Raw genomic sequence first — 20348 nt, 5'->3', positions numbered from 1 at the left:
GACACCACCCTTATGACAGAAAGTGAAGAAGAACTAAAGAGCCTCTTGATGAAAGTGAGAGAGGAGAGTGAAAAAGTTGGCTTAAAGCTCAACATTCATAAAACTAAGATCATGGCATCTGGTCCCATCACTTCATGGCAAATAGATGGGAAAACACTGGAAACAGTGGCTGACTTTATTTTGGGGGGCTCCAAAATCACTGCAAATGCTGATTGCAGCCATGGAATTAAAAGACGCTTACTCCTTGGAAGGAAAGTTATGACCAACCTAGACAGCATATTAAAAAGCAGAGACATTGCTTTGTCAACAAGAGTCCATCTAGTCAAGGCTATAGTTTTTCCAGTAGTCATGTATGGATGTGAGAGTTGGACTATAAAGAAAGCTGAGCACCAAAGAATTGACATATTTGAACTGTGTTGTTGGAGAAGACTCTTGAGAGTCCCTTGGACTGCAAGGAGATCCAATCAATCCAGCCTGAAGGAGATCAGTCCTGCGTGTTTTGAAAGACTGATGCTGAAGCTGAAACTCCAATACTTTGGCCACCTGATGTGAAGATCTGACTCATTTGAAAGGACTCTGATGCTGGGAAAGATTGAGGGCAGAAGGAGAAGGGGACAACAGAGGATGAGATGGTTGGATGGCATCACCGACTCGATGGACATGGGTTTGGGTGGACTCCGGGAGTTGGTGATGGACAGGGAGGCCTGGCCTGCTGCGGTTCATGGGGTCGCAAAGAGTCGGATACGACTGAGTGACTGAACTGAACTCAACTGATGTTGAAATACGTTCCCTTTATATTCACTTTGATGAGAATTTTTTATTGTTAACAGATATTGAATTTTGTTAAATGCTTTATGTTTTTCGAGATGATCATGTGATTTTTATTCTTCCTTTTGTTAATGTGGTGTATCACACTGATTGACTTGTGGATATTAAACCCTCCTTGTATCCCTGGAATAAGTCCCATTTGATCATGCTGTATGATCTTTTTAATATATTGTTGGATTTGGTTTTCTAATATTTAGCTGAGTACTTTTGCATCTATGTTTACCAGAGATATTGGCCTGTAATTTTCTTTTTTTGTAGTCTCTTTGGTTTTGATATCAGGGTAATGGTAACATCATAGAATGAATCTGAGCATGTTGTATCCTCTTTAATTTTTTTGTATAGTTTGAGAAAGATAGATATTAGCTTGTATTTATGTGTTTGGTAGCACTTCTCTGTGAAACTGTCTGGTCCTGGACTTTTTGATTTCTGAGTTTTTTGATTACCAGTTCAATTTCACTGTTAGTGATTGTCTGTTTCTTCCTGATTCAATCTTGGCAGATTTTATGTTTCTAAAAATTTATCCATTTCTTCTAGGTTGTCTAGTTTGTTAGCATATAGCTGATGGTAGTATTCTCTTATGATTTTTTAATCTCTGTGGTGTTAATTATAATTTCTCTTCTTTCTTATTTTATTTTGGTCCTTTTTTGAGACTACATATTTTTAATACTTCCCTGAGGTAGTGTTTCTTGCCCTTTCCTTTGTGTGTTATTGTCCAATTCAATTAAGGATCTGATAAACCCTAAGCATGTTTTCCCCAGAAAAATACACACAATTCTAAAATTTACATATAATTCAGTGTGTTTCCAGAATCCCTTAAATTGTAGGCTAAGAACTTCAGTTTTGGAAGATTTGTTTGTTTTGCTTTTGCTTTTTTCATGTGCTTGTTGTCACTGTTCTTTTGTAAAACTGAATAATGATGAATTTCAGTGCTTATGATCCAGGCACTATTATAAAGATAAGCAATGAAGATCACTTAGAGCTTGTGTTTTGGGAGTGAGGGGAGAGGGAATTTCCCTTCAACTTTCTAGCTGTTTGTTACAGCCCAACAAAATGAAGTGAAGGTGTGGTAGTTAGAACTGTAAAGTGCTCAGCGTTTAGGCATGCAGTGAATATTGAAAACTAACTCAGAGTGCCTATTAAATTTCAGACAAAAGCAATAGAAAGTTGCAGACGTAAAAACTAGTTGAGTTTATTTGGAATTGTTTTACAGCATTGTAACTGTTCAAACTTGGTTTCTTTGGTGGTGATGCAATCGAATTCCTCGAAGAAACTTAACAATTCGTGGAAAATACCTCAGGAAGGGTGATATGAACTCTGAGTCATCAGTCTACTTCTAGTTCAGCAATCTAAGGCTATGAGGAAAATGAGGTTTATAGTGTAATAAACACAACTGACAATGAGCTCTTACACTCTTTACTCAGCACTGTATTTGAGACCCAGTTTCAACGTTCCTAGGCCAGTTGACAGGAAATGCAATGCACCATCTACTTCACCCTGTTGGTGGAGTGAAAGCCCTACTAAGGGAAACCGTGCATCTGTGTTATCATCTTAGGCTCCTATTCACAAATAGTGCACCGAAGTTTGTCTAAATAAATATCTGCCATTTCTTCCTCATATATAGGTGAGTTTTCTTTTTTCTTTTACAAGTATTTATGAAGGACAGATTAGGTAGTAATGCTATTCATGACAATCATTTTAAAGAAAAAAAAATCCTTTGATGCCTATCTAATGCTTCCAAATTATGTACACCTACCTATTAATTAGTTCTTCCCCATTTTTCCATGCCCCTGGTTTCCAGAAGAGTTGAGAACTGGCAGTTCAAAAGGACACTGAAGCTTTAGACACAAGCATGGCTTGGAAGAGAAACAAACCTGAGAGAACACAAAGGTATTGCTATGCTAAGCTAAGCTAAGCTAAGCTAAGTCACTTCAGTCGTGTCCGGCTCTGCGCGACCCCATAGACAGCAGCCCACCAGGCTACCCCGTCCCTGGGATTCTCCAGGCAAAAACACTGGAGTGGGTTGCCATTTCCTTCTCCAATGCATGAAAGAGAAAAGTGAAAGTGAAGTCACTTAGTCGTGTCTGACTCAGCGACCCCATGGACTGCAGCCTACCAGGCTCCTCCATCCATGGGATTTTCCAGGCAAGAGTACTGGAGTGGGGTGCCATTGCCTTCTCTGAAAGGTATTGCTAATATTACTTATAAAATTTTGGATTTTTATTCTTTTTTTTTTTTGCCACATCACGTGCCACATGGGATATTAGTTACCCGACCAGGGCTCAAACCTGTGGCCTCTGCGGTGGAAGTGCAATGTCTTAACCACTGGATCATTAGGGAAGTCCCCAAACCTTGGAATTTGAAGAAAATGGATCTTTCTTTTAAGGGGGTGATAAAGAAATTAAAAGTAAGAAAAAGCCTTTTATAATCATAGTTTTAATAAAATAACCACTAACAAAGTTGGTAGAGGTTCTAAATACATTTTTATTTAAATAAGTAACTAAATGCTGGCTCAGAAGGACAGTGTATTCACTACACACATGTCCAGGATTGATAAGGTTCCCTTAGCCAATTTCCTACAGCTGGAGAGCTCAAGCAGATGACGACAACAAGAGTGTTAATCATTTTCCCGATTCCCAGGCAATCTTAGTCACAAGTTCCTGCTAAAAGTGAAATCAGCCCCTTGGGTTTAAAAGCAGCTGAAAACTTTTTCCTCAGCTCACGTTGGAATTTCTCCCTTTCAGGTTAAGCACATGGAAATTTGTTTGGCAACTCTTTTTACATCACAGTTTCCATTACTTGCTCCCACAAACTGGGGTTTATCTGATTGTGTGGTAGATGGAAACCTCAGGATAAAATTCAATGGCTGAAGGTTGAGTGAAATTTATCCTGGCCGTGGTTATGAGGGTAAGTGACTGGACCTCTTTGTTGCTCTTGAGTTTATTATCTCATAGGCTAGATTTTATATACTATAAAATGCAAAAGGCATAATCTTGCATTTATAGTCAACCATTTAAATGTGTTTGGTCATTGTTTTTAAGTGATCACAGGCCAAAACCAAGAATTTAAAACACACAATTAGGCATTCATGCCAAATAAAATTGTTTCATTTTCCTCCTAAAAATAATTGTCTATTAACTATGCAGTTTATTTGGTTAATTGAACTGTAATTAAAATGTCTTTCTACATTGATGGAATGTTGAACTGTTTAGTAAGTAGGCTGGAGACAGTTTTAAGTGATCAAAAAGATAAATAATTTTGATTATTGGAACTAGTCAAAGCAGGAACTGAATGGAACATCTCGGGGGAGACTTCAAATGTGAGATACTCTGGCAGAAACTTATTTTATGGCTGTGTGTTTTTATTTAGCAAGATGATTTTATTTTCTTGTTTCTTGAAATCAATTTGAAGTTAGTCATAACAGTTTTATAAATGAAACCTAAACAGATATTTCAACTATTGTTTTTCTGGAAAAATAAAGAATGATATTTGGGTATAACAGAAGTACTTTCATTAGAAGAATACTGACTTTCCTTTCACATTTCAATTGTGGTGACCTTTTATTTAAAAAAAAAAAAAAATCCAGAATTTCTCTTTTGAGGCCCAGAACAGTCCTGGGCACATAGAAGACTTTGTGGGATTAGCTATTGATTATTTGTCTAGTTTTAAGTCTGCACTTACATTAATGGATACCAGAATATATCTTCTAGTCACTTGTCTAAAACTTTATTCAGTACTCAATAAATCAGTGATGAATTTAAAAGGAAGTAGAAAAGGGTCTTTATCTGAAAGGAATTTAATTTGCCTCTTTCCCACTATAAACCAAACCTTTCCATGTTGGAGAACGTTAATACTTTTCTTCTGAGTGTTGGAAAAATTATGGAAAATGCCACCTATTTTTTACAGCAACAGTGCATCATTCCTGCCTTATGAGCCTTTCTGTCCTCAATATCCAACACAGGGCTTCACACACAGTAGGGTGGCATTGCTGCTGAGTATTCTTTCCACAAATTTTATCCAGTTCGTAACTGTTTGGGGTTGATTTTGTAGATCTTTTTTCTTCTCTTGTATTTCTTGACTATATAAGGTTTAAAAAATTAAAAATTAAAATTAGGGGAAAAAAAAGGAAAAATCCACAGAACTGCAAAAGCCCAATGTAGAAGCAGAGGTTTATAACAACAATAAAAAGTGTGACTGAGAAAAAAAAGCTCAAAAGCTTAATTGGGTTTCTTAGTGCCAATAAAATAGACAGCTACAATGGCAGGGGGTCAGGGAAGAAAGGAAAAGAAAAAAAAATCCAAAAGAATCTACAGAACAAGTGAAAACATAGGAATAATAAATGTTTTTCTTGAGTCCCTGCTGTCAGAGTCCTTCCCTCGCTGGGAGTCACAGCCCACCTCGCCTCCCTGGGAAGCCCTCCAACACTCTGCTGGTCTCTGGCCTTGCTGTGGGGGCAGCTCAGGTTCTAATCTGGTGTCACCCCTGTGTGTTCCTGCCTCCAGTGTCCACAGCTGTCACAACTAGGGCGTTTTCTTTTGTGGGAGCTCTCAGTGACCTTTTATATATTCCATAGACACAGAGTCTGCCTAGTTGATCGTGTGGATTTAATCTGCAGCTTGTACAGCTTGTGGGAAGGTTTTGGGTCTTCCTTCGCCACTCTGCCCCTGGGTTTCAATTGTGGTTTTATTCCCACCTCTACATGTGGGTCATCTGTTGGGGTTTACTCCTGAGGCTGCCCTGGAGGGCTTGGGTTTGCCCCTGTGAGGGTCATGTTGGAGGTGGTGCAACTGCTTGGGTCACAGGGGTTCTGGCAGCACCAGGTACTCAGAGAAGTTGGCGGTTAGGGCAGCAGGAAATATAGTGCTTGAGAAGGGTATGGCAGCCAGTATTGGCCAATACGCTCCAGTATTCTTGCCTGGAGAACCCCACTTCCTGACAGAAGCCTGGCCAGCCACTGTCTACAGGGTTGCAAAGAGTCTGACGCAAAGGGAAGCGACCCTGGGTGCACAGACGCAAGACTTTTTTCGCCTGTGGCAGCTCTGCCCCAGTAAGAGTTGAGTATGACGGTGGCGCAGCTGCTTGGCTTGCGGGGACCCTGGCGGCGCCAGTGTGCGGGGGCACGGACTGCCTCCGCTGCAGGAGTCATGGCCCTCTCAGAGTCTTTTTTTGAGCCTCTTGTAGCTGGCGATCAGACGGTCTCTCTGGCCTTTCTCCGTAGCTCCGCCCATTCAGGCATTTAGAGGGTTTCCTCGCCTGGGGTCCTTTGCTGTTGTTCGGCGCTTCAGGCACTAGAGGGGGCCCCCTGGCTGGTGTCCTACCTAAAAGGGCACCCTGGGTGGGGTCCTAGTCTGTAGTTCAGTGCGTCAGGCATTTGATGGGTCAGCCTCTCTATTGTTCAGCTGACTGATACTGGCATGTGGGAAGAGAGAGACTATGGTGACTGCTCCACCCCCTACCTGTGACTCAGCAGTATCACCCTGCTTCCATGGCTGCCTGGCTTTCCTTCACTTGCGTTTCCCACCACAATCTCCTCCCTCAAATCCCCTCAACCTGTCTCTCTGCAGTCAACAGCAGCTCTTGCCCTGGGATTTCTCCACAATCCCTAAACTCCAGCTCCCAGCCACTGTGCCCTCCAGGGGCATGTCTCCAGCTTTCATGTCCGGGGTATGTATGGATGTGGCAAGGACTGTCTGATTCTCATTCCATTTAGGCTGCCACGGATCACTTGTTTCACTCTCAGCCTTAAATGTTTCTCCTCTGACTCAGACAATTGCCCTGATGTGGGGATTGGATCCCTGCTTCAGTTCCCCCACTGGCCAAGGGCAGGTCCAGTCCTATGAACACTCCTGTTTTCCCCCCTAGGTCCTTCATCTTACCAAGTTTTGCGTGGTTCTGTATATTCTTTTCTGCTGGTCAGGTACTCCTGTCCACTCTCAGATGGTGTTCTGCATGCGCTTCTGTGGCTGAAGGTGTATTCCTGATGTATCCATGGGTAGTGTATTCCTGATGTATCCATGGGTAGAGATGTACTCCACGTCCACCTGCTCCTCCACCATCTTGTTCTCCTGCAGTTCTTAATCATGGCATATTGCTGTCATCCCGCCTCCCTCCTCCTAGGCTGAACATTGTATTCCATAGACATTTAGTACATTTGTTGAATGAATGATTGGTAATTGACTCTGGCATGTAATTTCTGTGAATATGGGTGATAAATTGGGTTCTGAGGGAGATGAGTAAAGGCTGTATCAGTTTGGGATTCTTCTGGTTGTCAGTGACAGAAAACCTGACTAAAATTGGCAGAAGCAGAAGCAAAAGGGAGTTTGTTGGCTCATACAGCAGTTTACTGATGCACCTGATTTGAGAAACAGCTAGACACTATGGCAAAAAGCGATGTCTTGTCTCTCTTTCTCTTATTTTGTTCTTAGGCTTTCTCTTTGAGGTTATAGAATAGCTGCCAGAATCTCCAAGAACCATTTTGTCTCAGATTCCAATCCAATGGGAAAAAAGTAAGTGTCTTTCAGCAATCCTGGAAAACATGAAAGTTCCTCAGAGTGGGCCAAGAGTGACGGTAGCCAGGAGAGTTACTGTACTGGTTTCATGAGCTTCTAGGGTCCAGGGGTAAAGCCTCAAGCAGGACAACTGAACTGAAGATGGGGAAAGGAGAATCCCCTAATAAAAATCAAGATTGTTGCCACAAGAAAGGGGAATAGCTACTTGAAAATTACACAACAAATGTCAAATGCAAGGTAAGAGGATTACTTCATTCTCTTTTTTTCCATTCTCCTTAACATAAATATATCCAAATATGAGTAAATAATGGCTGGGAGAACTCAGTCAACTCTAACTCTATAAGGATGTGCATATAGGTACTAACTATTAAAGAGAGAGCAGCTGGGAAGACAGAAGAAGAGGGCTTCTGAGTTGTTGGAACCCAGAGTCCCATCTAGAACAGTGACCCTGAAATTTGCTCTATATTGAAATTATCTGGGGGTAGTTCTGATGCTCAGGCCGTTCCTTATAAAACATCCTTATAAAGCATCAGCACTTTTAGGCTCTCAGGTGTATCGTATTAAATGCAAGTTGGAGACCCAGTGGTCAAGGGAGATATCATGGAAGATTTAGTATGGTTTTAAAGGTACCTGAAACTGTACCTTGGATATAATAGATCCTCCATAAATACCTGATAATGATTTAAAAGAGGAAAAGAACATGACCGGGCAAAGGTGTGTGTGGGGATATTTGTAAACTGTTTACTGTGTGTCTGCATCATGTTCAACTCTCAGTATACATTTCTCACTTATCTTCTTAGTCAAGATTTAAAAAAGCGAAACTCAATGTACAGTGAGGAAATAAAGGTTCAGTAATGCAAAGTAACTTGGCAAAAGGTCAACCAGTAAGTAAAACAGGTCTTTTGGGCTCCAGATTATATACTCTTTCACAATACCACAATCTGTGACAAATTGCAGATGTCAGGCATGAGTTTAAAGGGGAACTCAGCTGTTGGGTGTAGCAAGTAAATTTACCTGACTAAAGAATAAAGTATAGACCAGGCATGAAGGCAGTACTGAGAAATGGACAGACGTGGCCTCATCTACAGCACAGGTTGGGAAACAAGCACCTATGTGCCAAGTCCAGTCCACCACCTGTTTTTATAAATAATATTTTCTTGGAACACAGCCACATTTGTTTTCATATTATCTATGGCTGCTTTTGTACTACCATGGCAGACCTGAGTAGTTGTGACAGATACCATATGACTTATAAAGTCTAGCCAGCACTTTACAGAAAAAGTCTGACCTAGAGTTTGACCTAGAGTTTATGTTTTCAGGTGATAAGCAGTTCTGAGACTGGATCAGATTGCCATTAGCAGTCTAGGACTGATAATGCTTGTGGCTGTGTGAGTAGGATCCTTCTTTACACGCCAGTCAGGATGGCTGCTATCCAAAAGTCTACAAGCAATAAATGCTGAAGAGGGTGTGGAGAAAAGGGAACCCTCTTACACTGTTGGTGGCAATGCAAACTAGTACAGCCACTATGGAGAAGAGTGTGGAGATTTCTTTAAAAACTGAAAATAGAACTGCCATATGACCCAGCAATCCCACTTCTGGGCATACACACCGAGGAAACCAGATCTGAAAGAGACACGTGCACCTCAATGTTCATCGCAGCACTGTTTATAATAGCCAGGACATGGAAGCAACCTAGATGCCCATCAGCAGATGAATGGATAAGGAAGCCGTGGTACATATACACCATGGAATATTACTCAGCTGTTAAAAAGAACTCATTTGAATCAGTTCTAATGAGATGGATGAAACTGGAGCCCATTATACAGAGTGAAGTAAGCCAGAAAGATAAAGAACATTACAGCATACTAACACATATATATGGAATTTAGAAAGATGGTAATGATAACCCTATATGCAAAACAGAAAAAGAGACACAGATGTACAGAACAGACTTTTAGACTCTGTGGGAGAAGGCGAGGGTAGGATGTTTCGAAAGAACAGTATCAAAACATGTATATTATCTATAGTGAAATAGATCACCAGCCCAGGTTGGATGCATGAGACAAGTGCTCGGGCCTGTTGCACTGGGAAGACCCAGAGGAACTGGGTGGAGAGGGAGGTGGGAGGGGGGATCGGGATGGGGAATACATGTAAATCCATGGCTGATTCATGTCAATGTATGACAAAACTCACTACAATATTGTAAAGTAATTAGCCTCCAACTAATAAAAATAAATAAAAAAAACAAAAAACAATTAAAAAAAACCCTCCATTCATTCATTCAGTTAACATTTACTGAGCATCTACAAGGTGCCTGACTTTCTGAACTCAGTTGAAATGCAGTGCAATAAATTCTACAGTGAAAAATAGGATTCCAAAATAAGATATATTTTCTCTTTGCTTCTAGGTTACATGAGGGCAGGTTTTGCTTCTGTTTTTACTCATCATCATGGTCTCAGCCTAGTAGACAGTAGAGGGGTCAGTAAAGTTTTGATGATTAAAATAATGATCAATTAATGTGGTAGAGGTAAACATAGGATGCCAGAGAAACATAGTTAACCCAAACTGATAGAATGAGGTCAAGTTATGAAGCTGAAGAGGTGGAAGAAGTGAAAGGACAAAAGGCTGCAAATTGGGGAGGGGAAGGAGCAGGGAGGAGGGAGGGCTTATAGTGAGAGTTCACTGAACCCATCTTGGGCGAGGTCTATCACTGTGGGACTGGAGAGAAAGAGAACTGTGATCCTGAGCAGCATTTGCTGACAGATTTGATGTGATAATATAACACAGAAAAATCTATTCAGTTCCCAAACCAAAACCCTACAGAAGCTTCCTGTTGCCTACAGGATAAAATCAAGATTACTTGGTGAGACCTTGAAGTCATCTACAGTTTGTTCTCTGTTGGTTTAATAGTGAAAGTGAAAGTCACTCAGTCATGTCTGACACTTTGCTACACTTGATCTTAGCCAAAAGGCCGAGAAGCGATGTGTCTGACACTTTGCGACCCCATGGATTATACAGTCCATGGGATTCTCCAGGCCAGAATATTGGACTGGGTTGCCGTTCCCTTCTCCAGGGGAATCTTCCCAACCCAGGATCAAACCCAGGTCTCCTGCATTGCAGGTGGGTTCTTTACCAGCTGAGTCACCAGGGAAACCCAACAATGCTGGAGTGGTGGCCTACCCCTTCTCCAGCGGATCTTCCTGGCCCAGGATTTGAACTGGGGTCTCCTACCTCGTAGGCAGATTCTTTACCAGCTGAGCTACCAGGGAAGCCCCTGGTTTAACCATATTGCCCTTAATTCCTTACCTCAGTTCCCACCATCGAGTTTTATGCTTTCTGATTATGCTTTATTCAGTCTTGACTTTGTGCTTTGTAAAAAGACATGTCCCCACTTGGGATGCCCTTTTCTTTCTCTCTGCCTCCTACTCATTATATCAGAAGTAAAATACACCTAGACTCTTCTTTTTTTCTTTTTGGCCTCACCACATGGCATGCAGGATCTTACTTCCCCCACCAGGGACAGAACCCATGCCTCCTGCAGTGGGAGTGTGAGTCTTAACTACCTGAGCGCCAGGGAGGTCCCGCAGGCAGACTTGACGTATTCTCCCACCTACTCCAGCCCTCACTGCATGTCTTCTCCAGACCCTCCATGCTAACATCCACTTCTCATCTTCAGACACAAAATCATACTGCCTAGGACCCTTTCGAGCTGTTTTGTGGGTTAATGCTTTACATCCATCATGAGAATGAAGGTTCCTGGAAAAAGTGGTCATAAAATGTTTCCCACATGTCTTCTTAGTGCCCAGCAATACGTTATGCACACTTGATATTTAAGTAGACACGTAAATACTTACTGAGTAAATAAATGAATGAGTCAGATGAATAAAAAGTTATGAGGTTATATATACTGCTAAAAAAGGGTCAAAGAATGGATAATAACAAGAGGAGATGCTAATAGCACAGGGAAAATAAATAGTACTTTGTGGTTTGAAGTATTCTCAAAAAGTACAGGTTTTGAGGGAAATATTTAAATTTACTTTAAAACATTATAGTAGAAATTCAGATGTGGAAAAATAAGCTTATATACTTCTCAGTTTAGGGTACTTTATCATAATCTATAAGATCATGCTCTTTTTTTTAAAAAAAATCTGTTTATTTCTGTGTCCCTCTTTATCTCTATTCCTATTATCTTTACTCTATGGCAGCCATTCTAATTCAGTTAATGTGTGTTCTCTTTTTATATCAGTTTTTGTAAACTGTGTATTTTTTGTTTTTTAGTACATGTTTAAAACATATATTCTGTAATGCCTAATGGATCTCAGTTTGTGTTCTTTTTTCACTAAGTGGTAAAGTTTTAAAGATCTGTACATAATTGCTATCATATAGATCTGTTGTTTCTACATGAGGCATCATTATGAATTCACCACATTTTACCTATTTACACCTCCAGTGATAGAAAGCATATCAAAACCTCATATTGTTTCTTCATACATCTAGTGTGAGAGTTTATTTGGGTTATATCTCCAGGAATGGCATTTCTGGATCACAGAGTATGCATTATTTAATTTGACTAAGAAGTACTAAATTTTACTGCAGAATGGTGACATTAGTTTATATACATGTCCCCTCTTCTCAGCCCCCTCCCTTCCCAAATAAAGCCTCTTTCACTTAAAAAAAAAAAAAAAAAAAAAAAGAAATCTGCCTGTGGGAACCTTTCCAGGCTCTGTGTCAGGGTTTCTATAAATTGGTACTTGGGTGCAATCTCAAAAGCAACAGAATGATCTCTGTTCGTTTTCAAGGCAAACCATTCAATATCACAGTAATCCAAGTCTATGCCCCAACCATGCTTCTATGCCAAAGAAGCTGAAGTTGAACGGTTCTGTGAGGACCTACAAGACCTTCTAGAACTAACACCAAAAAAAGATGTCCTTTTCATTGTAGACTGGAAACAAAAGTAGGAAATCAAGAGTTACCTGGAGAAACAGGCAAGTTTGGCCTTGGAGTACAGAATGAAGCAGGGCAAAGGATAACAGTTTTGCCAAGAGAACGCCCTCTTCCAACAACACAAGAGATGACTCTACACATGGACATCACAAGATGGTCAATACCAAAATCAGATTGATTATTTCTTTGCATTCGAAGATGGAAAAGCTCAATACAGTCAACCAAAACAAGACCAGGATCTGACTGTGGCTCAAATCATGAACTCCTTATTGCAAAATTCAGACTTTGATTGAAGAAAGTAGGGAAAACCACTTGACCATTTAGGTATGACCTGAATCAAATACCTTATGTTTATACAGTGGGAGTGACAAATAGATTCAACGGCTTAGATATGACAGACAAAGTGCCTGAAAAACTATGAGCAGAGGTTCAAACATTGTACAGAAAGTGGTGATCAAAACCATCCCCAAGAAATAGAAATCCAAAAAGGCAAAATGGTTGTCTGAGGAGGTCTTACAAATAACTGAGAAAAGAGAAGCTAAAGGCAAAGGAGAAAAGGAAAGATATGCCCAACTGAATGCAGAGTTCCAAAGAATAGTAAGGAGAGAGAAGAAAGCCTTCCTAAGTGAACAATGCAAAGAAATAGAGGAAAACAACAGAATGGGAAAGACTAGAGATGTCTTGACAAAAATTAAAGATACCAAGGGAACATTTCATGCAAAGATGGGCACCATAAAGAACAGAAATGGCATGGACCTAACAGAAGCAGAAGATACAAGAAGAGATGGCAAGAAGACACAGAAACTATACAGATCCTCAAAGATGATGCTGTTAAAGTGCTGCACTCAACATGCCAGCAAATTTGAAAGCTCAGCAGTGGCCACAGGACTGGAAAAGGTCTGTTTTCATTCCAATCCCAAAGAAAGGCATGCCAAAGAATGTTCAAGTTCAGTTCAGTTCAGTAACTCAGTCGTGTCCAACTCTTTGCGACCCCATGGACTGCAGCACGCCACGCTTCCCTGTCCATTACCAACTCCTAGAGCTTGCTCAAACTCATGTCCACTGAATCAGTGATGCCATTCACCATTTCATCCTCTGTCATCTCTTTCTCCTCCTGCCTTCAGGCTTTCCCAGCTGGGAAAGATTGCTGGGAAAGAATGTTCAAACTACCACATAACTGCATTCATTTTACACGCTAGCAAAGTAATACTCAAAATTCTCCAGGCTAGACTTCAACAGTACTTGAATCGAAAACTTCCAGATGTTCAAGCTGGATTTAGAAAAGGCAGAGCAATGAGAGATCAAATTGCCAACATCTGTTGAATCCTAGAAAAAGCAAGAGAATTCGAGAAAAACATCTACTTCTGCTTTATTGACTACGTAAAGTCTTTGACTGTGTGAACCATATCAGTGGAAAATTCTTCAAGAGATGGGAATACCAGACCACCTTACCTGCCTCCTGAGAAATCTGTGTGCAAATCAAGAAGCAACAGTTAGAACCAGACATGGAACAACTGACTGGTTCCAAATTGGGAAAGGAGTACTTCAAGTCTGTATATTGTCACCCTGCTTATTTAACTCATATGCAGAGTACATCATGAGAAATGCCGGGCTGGATGAAACACAAGCTGGATTCCAGATTGCCAGGTACAATATCAATAAGCTCAGATTATGCAGATTACATCACACTTATGGGCAGAAAGTGAGGAGGAACTGAAGAGCCTCTTGATGAAAGTGAAAGTGGAGAGTGAAAAACCTGGCTTAAAACTCAACATTCAAAAAACTAAGATCATGGCATCCGGTCCCATCATGTCATGACAAATAGATGGGGAAACAATGGAAATAGTGACAGACTTTATTTTCTTGGACTCCAAAATCACTGCAGGTGGTGACTGCAGCCATGAAATTAAAAGATGCTTTCTCCTTGGAAGAAAAGCTATGACAAACCTAAACAGAATATTAAAAAGCATAGACATTACTTTGCCAACAAATATTCATATAGTCAAAGCTGTGGTTTTTCCAGTAGTCATGTATGGATGTGAGAGTTGGACCATAAAGAAGGCTGAGCGCTGAAGAATTGATGTATTTGAACTGTGGTGTTGGAGAAGACTCTTGAGAGTCTCTTAGACTGCACAGAGATCCAACCAGTCAATCCTAAAGGAAATCAATCCTAAATATTCATTGGAAGGCCTGATGCTGAAGCTGAAGCTCCAATACTTTGGCCACCTGATGTGAAGGGCCAATTCATTAGAAAAGACCCTGATGCAGGGAAAGATTGAAGTCAGGAGGAGAAGGGGATGACAGAGGATGAGATGGTTGGATGGCATCACTGACTCGATGGACATGAGTTTGAGCAAACTCCAGGAGATGGTGAAGGGCAGGGAAGCCTGGTGTGCTGCAGTCCATGGGGTCACAAAGAGTCAGACATGACTGAGCGACTGAACAGCAAATGAGAACTTCTTCTTATCTAGTTCTCTAATTTTTGCTAGACTAACACAGTTAAAACTGATATCTCTTTGTTTTAATATGTGTTCCATTGTTTATTAATGAGCTTCAATATCTTCAGTTTATTTCACTTTCTTCCATAAATTGTCTGATTTTGAGATATTGTCTGTTATTTATTAAGGGAATTCTTTTGCTTGTTAATTTTTTAAATGTCTTTTTGGATCCTTTATTTTTATTATTAAAAGTTTTTTCTTTTTAATTGATTTTTGGCTGTGCTGGATCTTCATTGCTGTGTATGGAGTTTCTCTAGTTGCAGAGAGTCAGGGCTACTCTTCATTATTGTACATAGCCTTCTCATTCTGGTGACTTCTCTTGTTGAGGAGCAGGGATCTAGGTGCATGGCCTTCAGTAGTTGCGGCTTGTGGGCTCACTAGTTGAGAGTGCATGAGATTTGTTGCTTTGCAGAATGTGTGATCTTCCCAGATCAAGGATCAAACCTATGTCCCCTGCATTGGTAGGCAGGTTCTTAAGCACTAGACTACCAGGGAAGTCCTGCTTGCCAATTTATAATTATAGTAAATGTTTATTAAAACATTTTTAAACCAAGAAAATTAGCTTAAGTTGTAACATTGAATTACTTTATATCAAATACCTCTTACTTTTTTTTTATTGAACATTATTTCTGAGTTTGAGACGATTGCAGTGGCTATGTAGTTTTTTGACCCTCTCAAATGCCCACATATAGAATATATAGCAAAACAACAACAACAACAAAAACCCATGGAGAAAATTTGCAACAGAACTAAATAAACTAAGTTTCTACTTTGGCATGTAAGGAGATTAGAAGTTTCACTTCCAATGTCACACCAAGAAAAAAACTGAACAAATTGAAAATCAACAACTCTTTTTTGAAGAAATGTCAACAGAAACTTCTAAAACTGAAATGCAAAGAGAAAAGGGAATGAAATGAAAAAGACAGATATAAAAAAGAGATATTTGATCCTATGGGACAATTAGAAAATGCATAACATAGTGCTTCCCAGGTGGCTGAGTGGTGAAGACCCCACCTGCCAGTGAAGGAGATGTGGGTTTGATCCCTCGGTGAGGAAGATACCCTGGAGGATGAACTGGCAACCCACTTCTGTATTTTTGCCTGGAGAATTCCATGGCCAAAGGATCCTGTGGACTACAGTCCATGGGGTCACAAAGAATCATATATGACTGAGTACACACACACACTCACAACATCTGTGCAATGGCAATATCAGAAGAAGGGATAGTGTATGTAATGATGACCTGATCAAAGAATATAGACATGGTATAAGTATTTTAAAAGGAGAAAGTTATGGTAGCATATGCAAAAGTTGTTCAAATGGCCTTCAGAAGTCATAATGATTAGTGATAGTACTGGAATTGTTTTCTGAGACTGTTGTATGTTTACGTAGACTAAACCAAATGACTAATTAATGGTTATTTAATTTTGTTGCCTCTGTCCTTGAGAACCAGGATTCTTTGTGTAGTTTGAAAAGAATCAGATTTAATATAAAAGAAGTTAAATAAAAATCTTTAATCCTATATATGAATTGGAAATTTAAGTATGAACTCATAAGATATTTTATCTCTCTACTGAAAAGATCTAGAAATAATGAGCAACCAAGCACCCATGGCACCCAGATTCTGGTCTTTCTCTAGATCATTCTGAATAAAATAAACCAGGACTTCTTGAAGAAATAGCTAATTTTTTTTTAGCCCATATTTTTCTTTTTTTTTCTTTCCTTTTTTTTTGGCTGTGTCACACGGCATGTGGGATCTTGGTTTCCTGACCAGAGGTAGAACCTGGGCCCCCTGAAATTGGAAGCTCAGAGTCTTAACCACTGGACCACCAGGAAGTTAGAGCAGGCAATTTTAAGAAAACCCTGAAAACCTATAGAGAACAAAATAGCTATTACAGACTACTAGGATCATCTCAAATAACTCAGGAGACCATTTGAAGAGGCCTCCACTGGGAAAGATGAGATAAATTGAGCTTCAGTAGCAGTAAGAATTGCAATGAATTGTAAATTAGTTATGTAGTACTGCTGTGTAGAAAAATGTTGCTCTGGGACTTCCCTTGTGGTCCAGTGGTTAAGACATCCCACTTCTAATGCAGGGGGTATGGGTTCAATCTGTGGTCAGGGAATGAAGATCCTGAATGTCACAACTAAAAGATCCCACTTGCTGCAACTAAGGGCTTCCCAGGTGGCTCTGTGGTAAAGAACCCACCTGTCAATGTAGGAGTCCCAGGAAACGTGAGTTCAATTCCTGGGTCAGGAAGAGCCTCTGGAGGAGGAAATGGCACCCCACTCCAGTATTCTTGCCTGGAAAATTCCATGGACAGAGGAGCCTGGCAGGCTGCAGTCCATGGGTCACAAAGAGTTGGACATAACTGAGACCCAGTGCAGCAAAATAAATAGATAAATATTTAAAAAAAAAAAAAAAAAAGTGTATTAGTCACTCAGTTGTGTCTGAAACTTTTCGACCCCTTGGGACTACAGCCTGCTAGGCTTCTCTGTCCATGGAATTCTCCAGGCAAGAATACTGGAGTGGGGTGCCATTTCCTTCTCCAGTAGATCCACCTGACCCAGGGATCAAACCTGGGTCTTCTGCATTGCAGGTAGATTCTTTACCATCTGAGTCACCAAAGCATTAATTAAAAAAAAAAAAATTGCTTCAAAGCCTTGCTTAAAGCCAGACAAGTTTATCATATTGTGGTTTCACAGAGTCAGGAATTCATGATCAACTTAACTGTTATCTTATCTCAGGGTTCTTAGGGAGATTGCAGTCAGGCTGTTCGGTGGGAATATGCTTATTGGAATCTGGGCATGGAAGATCCACTTTGAAACACATTCACATGGCTCTTTTTTTTTTTTTTTTAACACCAAAAACATTTTGTATTGGAGTATAGCCAATTAACAATGTTGTGATAGTTTCAGACAAACAGTGAAGGGACTCAGCCATACACATACATGTATCCATTCTCCCCCAAACCCCTTTCCCATCTGGGCTCACACGTTGAGCAGAGTTCCTTGTGCTATACAATAGGTTTTGTTGGTATCCATTTTAAACATAGCAATGTGTACATGAACTTACAAAACAGAAAGAGACTCATGGACTTAGAAAACGAGCTCATGGTTGCTGTGGGGACGGGATGATTAAGGACTTGGGGAAGGTCATGTGTACATGACTCTTGACAGGAGGCTTACAGGCAGCTTATGACATGGCTTCCCCCAGAGTGAGTGTGAAGAAACGGCAGTCCGCTGAGTGCTCGCTAAAAACGAAAGCTGAAGACTTTTAAGCTAACCTCGAAAGTGGCACACCATCACTTCTGCTGTACACCTTGTTTTCTTGTGTTTTGCTTTATCGTACTTCATAGATAATGCTTTTATTTTCCAAACGGAAGGTTTGTGATCACCCTGCATTGAGCAAGTCTCTTGGCTCAATTTTCCCAACAGCATTTGCTCACTGTGTGACTCTGGGTCAGATTTTGATAATTCCTGCAATATTCCACACTTTATCATTGTTGTCATACTTGTTATGGTGATCTGTGATCTTTGATGATCTGATCTTTGGTGTCACTATTGTAATTGTTTTAGGCACCATGAACCATACCCATATAAGATGGTGAACTTAAAAAAATGTGTGTGTTCTGACTGTTCTACCTACTGGTTGTTCCCCCTTCTCTATCCCTCTCATTGGGCCTTCTTACTCTGAGATACAACAATATTGAAGTTAGGCCCATAATGACCCTACAGTGACATCTACGTGTTCACTTTAGATCAAAAGCCAGAAATGATTAAGCTTAGTGAAGAAGGCATGTCGAAAAGATATAGCCAGAAAGCCGAGTCTCTTGCACAAAACAGTCAACCAACTTGTGAATGCAAAGGAAATGTTCTTGAAGGGAATGAAAAGTGCTACTCTAGTGAACCCACAGATGGTAAGAAAGTGAAACAGCCTTATTGCTGATCTGGGTAAATTTTGAGTGATCTGGATAGAAGAGAAAATGAGCCCCAAATTTCCTAATTCAGAGCAAGGGCCTAATTCTCTTTAATTCTATGAAGGCTGAGAGAAGTGAGAAAGCTGCTAAAGAAAAATTTGAAGCTAGCAGAGATTGCTTAATGAGATTAAAGAAAAAAGCCATTTCCATAACATAAGTGCAAGGTAAAGCCGCAAGTGTTGATGTAGAAGCTCTAGCAAGTTATCCAGAAGGTAAGATAATTAATGAAAATGGCTACAGTAAAAAAGAGATTTTCAGCATGAACAAATCACACTTATATTGCAAGAAGATGCCATCTAGGACTTTCAAAGCTAGAGAGGAGAAATCAATGCCTGACTTCAGAAAATTTCCAAGGACAGGCTGACTCTCTTATTAGGGGCTTATGTAGCTGATGTCTTTAAGCCGAATATTTTAAGCCCACAGTGGAGACCTCTATTGCTCAGAAAAGAAAGATTATTTTCTAAGTGTTACTACCTGGTCATTCAAGAGCTGTGATGGAGATATACAATAAGATTAATGTTGTTTTCATGCCTGCAAATACAAAGTTCATATATCAGCCCATGGATCAAGGAGTCATTTGTAATTTCAAGCATTATTATTGAAGAAATATACTTCATAAGACTATAGCTACCATAGATAGTGATTCCTCTGATGCTAAGGAAATTGAAAACCTCTGGAAAGGATTCACTATTCTGTTTTATGCATGCTAAGTTGCTTCAGTCGTGTCCAGCTCTTTGCAACCCTATGGACTGTAGCCCATCAGGCTCCTCTGTCCATGGGATTCTCCAGGCAAGAATACTGTGGTGGGTTGCCATGCTCTCCTCCAGGGGATCTTCCCAACCCAGGGATTGAACTCACATCTCTTATGTCTCCTGCACTGGCAGGCAGGTTCTTTACCACTAGCACCACCTGGGAGGCCCATTCTGTTTAATAGGTACCATTAAGAACATTTGTGGAACTTCCCTGGTAGTCCAGTGGTTAAAAGTCTGCCTTGCAATGCAGGGGATGTGGGTTCCATTCCTAGTTGGGGAACTAAGATCCCATATGCCACAGGGCAGCAAAGCCCACGTGCTGTAACTACTGAGCCCACGAGCTCTGGAGCCCACCCACCACACCAAAAGATCCTGCATGATGCAGGTAAGACCTGACATAGCCAAATAAATAAACAGATAAAAATATTTTTAAAGAGAACATTTGTGATTAATGGGAATAGTTTAAAATATCAACATTAGGATGGGAGACCGGGATGGGGAATTCGTGTAACTCTATGGCTGATTCATATCAATGTATGACAAAACCCACTGAAAAATAAAAATTAAAAAAAAATAAATAAATAGAATAAAATAAAATAAAATATCAACATTAACAGGAGTTTGGAAAAAGTTGATTCCAACCCTCATGGGTGATTTTAAGGGGTTTGGTATTTCAGTGGAGGAAGTAACTGTGGGTGTGGTAGAAATATCAAGAGAACTAGAATTAGGCATGGAGCCTGAAGATGTAACTGAATTGTTATAATCTTATGATAAAACTTTAAAGAATGAGGAGCTTCATATTATGGATGAGTGAAGAAATTGCTTTCTTGAGATGCAATC

General features: G+C 40.3%; 1 protein-coding gene across 5 annotated transcripts in view; it reads left to right on the top strand.

Moving 5' to 3' along the window:
• Window positions 1-3560: 3560 nt before the first annotated feature.
• The window catches only part of TRPM6 (transient receptor potential cation channel subfamily M member 6), a 146985-nt gene continuing 130197 nt past the window's right edge, over window positions 3561-20348 (top strand). For 3 of the 5 annotated variants that reach the window (XR_010659516.1, XM_065908138.1, XM_065908141.1), the window contains exons 1-2: window positions 3561-3732; window positions 7251-7571. Coding sequence is in view for 1 of the 5 variants with exons in the window: in XM_065908140.1 (XP_065764212.1) it covers window positions 3727-3732 (6 nt within the window). In the remaining 4 variants the exon portion in view is untranslated. The remainder of the gene's footprint in view (window positions 3733-7250; window positions 7572-20348) is intronic. The other 2 variants (XM_065908140.1, XM_065908139.1) reach the window with 1 other exon arrangement.

The sequence above is a fragment of the Muntiacus reevesi genome, chromosome 17 (genome assembly GCF_963930625.1).
Source record: "Muntiacus reevesi chromosome 17, mMunRee1.1, whole genome shotgun sequence".
Lineage (NCBI taxonomy): Eukaryota > Metazoa > Chordata > Mammalia > Artiodactyla > Cervidae > Muntiacus > Muntiacus reevesi.
Note: the sequence above shows the minus strand (reverse complement) of the source record. Positions and strands in the feature narration are given on the sequence as shown.